The 7,196-nt window shown below is 45.8% G+C and overlaps 1 protein-coding gene across 1 annotated transcript in view; it reads right to left on the bottom strand.

Annotated features, from left to right (window-relative positions):
• Positions 1–1,728: 1,728 nt before the first annotated feature.
• Positions 1,729–7,196, bottom strand: part of TMEM248 (transmembrane protein 248) — a 30,672-nt gene continuing 25,204 nt past the window's right edge. The window contains exons 4-7 of the mRNA XM_039238077.1: positions 6,598–6,748; positions 5,322–5,505; positions 3,694–3,837; positions 1,729–2,795 (exon numbers count right to left, since the gene is read on the bottom strand). Coding sequence (XP_039094008.1) covers positions 2,775–2,795; positions 3,694–3,837; positions 5,322–5,505; positions 6,598–6,748 — 500 coding nt within the window. The 3' untranslated portion in view covers positions 1,729–2,774. The remainder of the gene's footprint in view (positions 2,796–3,693; positions 3,838–5,321; positions 5,506–6,597; positions 6,749–7,196) is intronic.

Genomic DNA, 7,196 nt, shown 5'->3' with positions numbered 1-7,196 from the left:
GGCTCCTAGTGACGAGAAAAACTTACAAATAGAATCAAAACTGATTCAAGTCATACAGTGAAAGCACAAAAGGAAAAAGGAAAGAGATCAATATGATCTGAAACAACCATTTAATAGTAAGTTGCTAACCTTTTATTGGACCTCCAGTCCAAGGTGCCTGAGGACGCGCCATGCTCCCGTGCAGGGTCACTCGGAGCGGCCGTGGGCCCTGTGTGGGACGCTCCGCTAGTCCTGGGGGCCCCCAGCAAGATGCGGCGGAGGACTGGGCCTTGTCTGCAAGGGCCCAGATGGTACCAGGACTCTGGACTTCCTGAGATTTCACGAAAGTCTCTCCAGCCCCTAGACCTCATCACCAGGCCCATGGCCTCTCCTCTTCCCCGCTTCCCTTTATACGCCTGACTGACTCTGGGTTTCCAGAAGCTCTTTGAGGATTTCCCGCTAGAGCGAATGCTGCATTTTAAGTGTTTGTCCTGGCCTCATGACAAGTCATATTGTCCAGGCATTTTTGGCACTTCCTTCCCTCATGCCTAACAGAGTCCTTCCTCCCCTGGTTCGAGATTCCAGCCATTCTCTATAATTAAAACAAGCGTAATTAATATTAGCAACAAGCTGGACTGAATAAACCAGTGAAACCGAGCTTTTCCACCTGTCTTTCTCCATTTGTGTTACTCTGCCAGTTATAAATCTATCCCTGTAACTCTACTTCATGGGGATTTTATTATTTCAGTAGCAGCTTAACCTAAAATCTGTTGGTCTTAATGATACGGATGTTTCTAAAGGCCAAGCCAAATGGCTCTTTCTCACTCTTGTCTCATGAAAGTCTCAAAGTCTCTAAAGAGAAAACTAAAGGACCAGGTTAGCCATGCATCATGTAAGCAACTCATAAAAAAAACAAAAACAAAAACAAAAAAAAACCAACTGGATAGACAAGTACGATCACTACGCTTGAAATGTACTAAAAGGGGGGGAAAAAGGGATATTAACATATTAAGTTACTATAGTGATTATTTTAACAATCTTCAATAAGAGTCCACAATTGTCTTCCATTCAAGAATTCCCGGGATCAAATGTTCTAGGCCAATTATTTCAGACTGCAGGACTAATTCTAACTGGGAACAGATTACAAACCTGAAGTTCAAGGGGAAAAGTGCTGACAGTCACGTCTAAGGTTTTAATTGCCCTTCTGCTACATAACACTGCTCAGGAGAACACAGAAGTCAGTAATGACAAGGACTTATTAAGGCAAAGAGCTATTAAGGAAAAACAGTTAAGAATACACGAAACAAGGGGCGCCTGGGTGGCTTAGTCGGTTAAGCGTCCGACTTTCGCTTAGGTCACGATCTCGCGGTTCGTGGGTTCGAGCCCCGCGTCGGGCTCTGTGCTGACTGCCAGCTCAGAGCCTGGAGCCTGCTTCAGAATCTGTCACTCCCTCTCTCTCTGACCCTCCCCTGCTCACGCTGTCTCTCTCTCTCTCTCCTGGAAATAAATAAAACATTTNAAAAAAAAAAAAAAAAAAAAAAAAAAAAAAAAAGAATACACGAAACAAGAAAGGACTAGAAAACGTAACGCAATTTTTTTTAAACACGAAGATGGAGAAGAAAAAGGGATAAAGGATCTAGATCATCAAAATGCCACAAGAAAGAAAAATGCTTTGGGTTTTTTTCCAGGTTATGTGGCAAATCGGAATTCCTTTCCTCAGATTTCACAGGCATTGTTTCCATGTACTGATCTCCGAGCTGCCATTTTCCTTCTGGAGATACGTTCACTGCATAAAAACATATGCAAAAAGTAAAAGGAAGAAAACAAAATCCACTCCCTCTTCAAAGAAGACCAGAAGCTCTTTTACAACTATTAGACCGAATCATCTGTTTCTCTTTCTATACTGCCAGCTGCACTCCAGAAAATAGAACAGCTAATTTCTACTCTCGAGCCATTTACTTAATTTTTAAGCTCTTTTGAGTGAGGACGCTGCTTCAACTTTACAGAGGGAAGGGGCCACAGAGAAGAAAAAGACAGTCAAACATTCTGTGCCCACTCAACTCAATCAAGACCAGGTTCCTCAGCATCCATGTGGAAAATGAAACTTAGATCTTTACCATGTGGGGGATTTTTAAGTATTTAACTCTTTACTCAAGATAAAAGCACAAGTCTGTCCTAACTAGAGTAGTATTAAAATGTGACTATTTTACTTTTTCTTCCAAGAAAAAAAACAAAACAAAACAGAAGACTAAGGAAGATAGGCATGTTTCCTTGCAAGCAAAATGGAGAAAAAGGTATTATTGTTGTTACCATGATTATTAAGCCACAGACACGTAAAATCCACAAAATGGATTGGTGGCTTTGGAAATGCAGTATCATATCGAAGGTGCAGACTGTTCGGAACATTCTGTACATATCGGGCTGAAACAAGAACCAAAGCAAACCTCAACCCCACCGGCAACGAAATGCCCCTGCGACCTCGGCAAAGACGCAAGGTCTGCTCTGCAGTGGTGCGATCGCGCTCCCCTGGCACCGCGCAGAACCATCCCGAATCCACAGGTGAGGCTGAAGGGTTCCTGCTGCCCCCAGTGCGAAGCACGTGCATCATTGGACCAATTTCTGAATAGATTTTTATAAATATATACAAATCAGTTACAGGCACTTGAAATGTCTTTGGCTGGAATAACCCAACATTGCAAGAGAATATATTCACAGAGTGTCCAGGCCCAGGCTGGGTTCAGCAGGCAATGATTATGGTTCTCTCAGTCTCTCTTAGAAAACAGGCAGTTGTGGGATTAGGCATCAGCCAAAGCCACCTAGAAAAGAGCAGGAGGAACAGTCCAGTCACACGGCAAAGCCCAGGTAACTCAGCGCCCCCAGCACCCTTACTGAGCCCGGGTCCCCAACCAAACACCAGGGAGCCATACGGAATGCATCGATCAGGCGGGGAAATTACTAAATCCCTAAGAAAAACTCTCACTTGGCAGGGAATGAAGAGAAATCTCAAAGTCTCCGCAGGAAGCAACCGATCAAGTGGAACCACCATGCTGAGATCGAGTTAACGGTTTTGAAACCCTGATCAGCATTCTAGGAGAGGATTTCTGAAGCTGATAGAGACAGAGGGACAACAGTCCTTCAGGGTCGGCTGCTCCCCAGGGGGACTCTGAGAACAATTCCCAGTCAATACCTTTCAGCAGCTCAAGGCTTGGGTATATGGCTGAAAATCCAAAACCATGATTTATGCTGAGAATAGACTACTTCTGATAAAAAGACCAGACCTAGTGGGTTCGAGCCCCGTGTCGGGGTCTGTGTTGACAGCTCGGAGCCTGGAGTCAGCTTCAGGTCCTGTGTCCCCCTTTCTCTGCACTCCTCCCCTACTTCCAGTCTGTGTGTCTCAAAAATTAAATTAATTTTTTAAAATTTAAAAAAAAAATGGGGGGAGGGGGCAGATGGGCATGGAGGAGGGCACTTGTGGGGATGAGCACTGGGTGTTATATGGAAACCAACTTGACAATAAACTATTTGTAAGGAAAATAATAAAATAAAAAGAATGAAAAAAAATTAAATTAAATTAAAAAGAAAAAAAAAAGACAGGAACTAATTCCTCTGGAAGAAGGGTGCCACTCGAAATAAATGGCCCAGGGACTAAGTGGGGACTTCCTGTGTGCGGGGATCTTCAGCCAAATGCTGGGCCAGACCCCACCCACTGCTCACCTTCTCAGGACAAAAGTCAGGATTGCTCTGACGCAATTTGCTGGGTCTGCCTTTGATAACCGCATAGCAAAACATCGTTATCACCATCACGAAGAGGAAGTAACTGGTGTGCATGAGATGCAAATTTATTAATGACCGGTCATCCTAAATGAAGAGAATAAACCAGAAACATGTGCACTGAGTTACTGGAAGATTTCAATGCTGGGTTTCTGGAAACAGGATTCATAACGTCCTGACTTGCCCCAACTTTAATTCTCAAACTGGAACGAGGTTTCTCTTCTGAACTATTAAAGCTGGAGCTAAGTAAAGCTGGTGTTCCTGGGACCTCCCACCCCTTCCGAAGGCAGCCCCCCGCCCTGGCTTCTGCACTCCCATACTGCCCAAGAATGCCCTGCCCCCATCCTCCCCCCACCCCCAGAGGTCCCAGAGACCAGAGGCTTTAATCCAGATCCTTCTCTTACGTCCTCTGACTGCCCTCAGGTCACATGGCTGACAGCCCAAGCCTGTGTTCCTAATTCCTTGTTACTCCCCCACCAAGAAGGCTTCTCCCCTTGGGCAGCTTCATGCCTTTGTCTTTCTCCCACTTTCCAAGTCCCGGATTCACTCCTCTCTGACCTCCCACATGTCGTCAGTCGCCAGGCCTGCTAGCTGCCCCGTCCCAGCCATGCATGCCTCCCTTTTCCCTCATACATCCCCAGGCCCTGAAATATCAAGCCGTGGGCTCCATCCCATAAACACATCATCAGGTGGGCAGACCAGTCTTCCTAACACACTGCTTCACAAAGACCCTGCAGTGTCCCCCCAGCGAGGCACAAACGTCTTTCTGGAACCTGGCCTCTGTCCAGCATCCAGCCTGATCTCCACTGGTGACTCCTTGCAGGGCCCCAGCCCACCGACTTCCACAACCTGATAAAATGAGACCAAAGAGAAAAAGGACCAGGCAAAAAGAAAAGAAATCCACCTGACATATACTGACCAGAAGAAAAGTCCAGGCATTTACAATAATCCATGCAGTCTGCAAAAACCAGGTTCAAGTCTAAGCAGGAAGCTAAATGAGCCTTCCATCCACTGGTCCAGCTCCACTGGTCTTCCTCCTCATTAAGTAAAATCCACTCCAGCTCTCCAGGTCTAGCCAAAGACTCAGCTCCTCCGATTTACTTCTACCCTTCCGAATTCTAAATGTATATGGATTTTGCTTAAACTGACACTAACCAAATAATCTCTGGGTGCCGGTGTGACTGAGCAGACGGTACAAGCATCTCTCTCGTCACCCTCATGAGTCAGGCACACAACAGCTGCTCAACGATTAACTGCTGCGAGCAGAGCAGAGAATGAACAGATGCAGAGTTTGTTAACCAAAGGGGCATATTTTCCCGAGTCTCCACTACCCCTCCTAGTCTCCCAACCCAGCTGGAAGTCTAGACTGGCATGAGCTAAGCTACCCCACCGAGGTAAAGAGGGTCCACACGAATAGTTCCCAGATACAGCCGCATGCGCACGCGCATGCACACACACACACACACACACACACACACACGATTTTTCTCATTTACCTCCAGAATGAACACGAACACACACACACACACACACACACACACACACACACACACACGATTTTTCTCACTTACGTCCGGAACAATAACTGTAAGCTTGGGATTTAAAGCATGATAAACTTTTCCAATGGCCCCCTTGTAACACCAGAAAGGATTGTAATCTTGAGCATATTTTGTGTTGGCGTCTCTGGCAGTGGTGAAGATCTTGTACCAGAGCGTGGCGTTGCTATACGTGTCGGGAGTGCAGTGCGGTGGCTGTCTGCAGGGGAAGAGAGGGAAAGGCGCGTGGTCAGTGGCTTGAGACCTTTACTTGGGCCTCCCCCCCCATCCCTGGCACAACACTGAGAAGAGCCACACGTGTGGAAGGAAGAAATAAGGGACGTACAGTTAAGAAAATAACGTTTTTAGTTCACAGAGTTTTTAAAAAAAATTATTAAACACATACGGAATAAGAAAAAGGCATACAACACTTAGGAGTCTGGTGGTTAAGACTTCTGCCCTCACAGGTCAATGAACACGGTTCTCCTGCATATGATGTAGCCAAAGAGACATTTGCGCCTTTTAAGCCCATTTCCTAAAATTATCTAAATTCCTAGTCACAACTGGAAGTCTTATACACAAGCTTTTTCATTATATTTTATATAACTGGTTATACATAGCCAATAGCAAATGTTTAACTTACCTGTTCTTGTCCTACAAACCTCCAAATGTCTCAAACAGATAAATCAGAGGGTAGCTATTCTTATTTAAAAAGGGTTCATCAGAGAATTCTTTTAAGCTGGCTACGTTCTATGTGTTTTATGTATATACAGATCACTATCTCATTCATAGAGTAAGGAGCCAAAAAACCCCTAAAAAGACCAAGTGGTAACACTGACAGCCACACAAAAAATACATAGTAGAAATTCCAGCAACAGAAACTATTGTATAGAAAATAAGATTCATTTATGCTCTCGATTTAAAATCTAACTCCTTCTGAATAATGGAGATCAAAACTTCATCTTTCGGGAAGCTTGATTATGTCACTCTGGTCACAGGATCAGCTCCTACTCCTCGTTTCTGGGACCTGCTTCTACCAACAGGAAATGCAGCCTCAGAACAGGTAACGACAACCAGATGTGTTTACCACTTGCAGAAGCACTCGCTCGCTCGCTGATACTTCTATGCAGAAGTTCTACCTTTAAGATTCCAAAGTCAACTTAAATAATCTTTTAGCCGCGTCTGGCTGTGACAGTCCTACAGAGTAATTTACTGGAAGCCATCCTGAGAGTCTGCTGCTGGAAGCGCCCCAGTCACGCTCTGGTACATGGAGCTCATGACACGCCCCCACCGGGCTCAGGAAGCCACTTACACGGTGACAGGGAACACGCCTGGGTTGGCCGTGAGGGTCATGCAGGCTGTGAACACCACCTGCTCACAGTGACCGTGAAGGGCGCAGTCGTCAGAACTCCAGGCTGCAGGCAGGGTAAAGGTAATGTTTATCTCCTCGTGGGCTTCCCTGCCTAGGAAAGAGAAATCAGGGGCAGGGGGTGTTTGGTAAACAAAGGGAAGAACTCATATATTTATTATATTCTGGGACTTCATTCTGGAGTCAAACCCACCCAGGAATTTGTCCACCTGTCAGCCCACAGAAGAAACACGTCTGCCTTTGTGGGATGTCAGGAACAAGAGATCTGGGCCAGACTCTGAGTCCTGCTCACCTGGAAGAGCCATGGCTTGGCAAACGGAGCGGGGCCACTGTTTGCCAGGGTCTGGAGATGCCAGGCAAGGGCCCCCAGTGACCAAGTTGGAAAGCTGGGGGCTGGGTGAGCTATTATCACCGCTGTTTTAGCACATGACCAGCACTTGTACCATTTTCAAATTGCTTTTGTATGTGTTCATGTAAAATGTGCCACCAGCCCATGATGTGACCAAAGGAGTACTGCTGTTCCCCTTCCACAGAGGAACAGG

This window comes from Hyaena hyaena, unplaced genomic scaffold (assembly GCF_003009895.1).
Source record: "Hyaena hyaena isolate Hyena2069 unplaced genomic scaffold, ASM300989v1 scaffold_135, whole genome shotgun sequence".
In the NCBI taxonomy this organism is placed as follows: domain Eukaryota; kingdom Metazoa; phylum Chordata; class Mammalia; order Carnivora; family Hyaenidae; genus Hyaena; species Hyaena hyaena.
The sequence above is the reverse complement of the archived record's forward strand: the minus strand, read 5'-3'. Positions and strand labels throughout refer to the sequence as shown.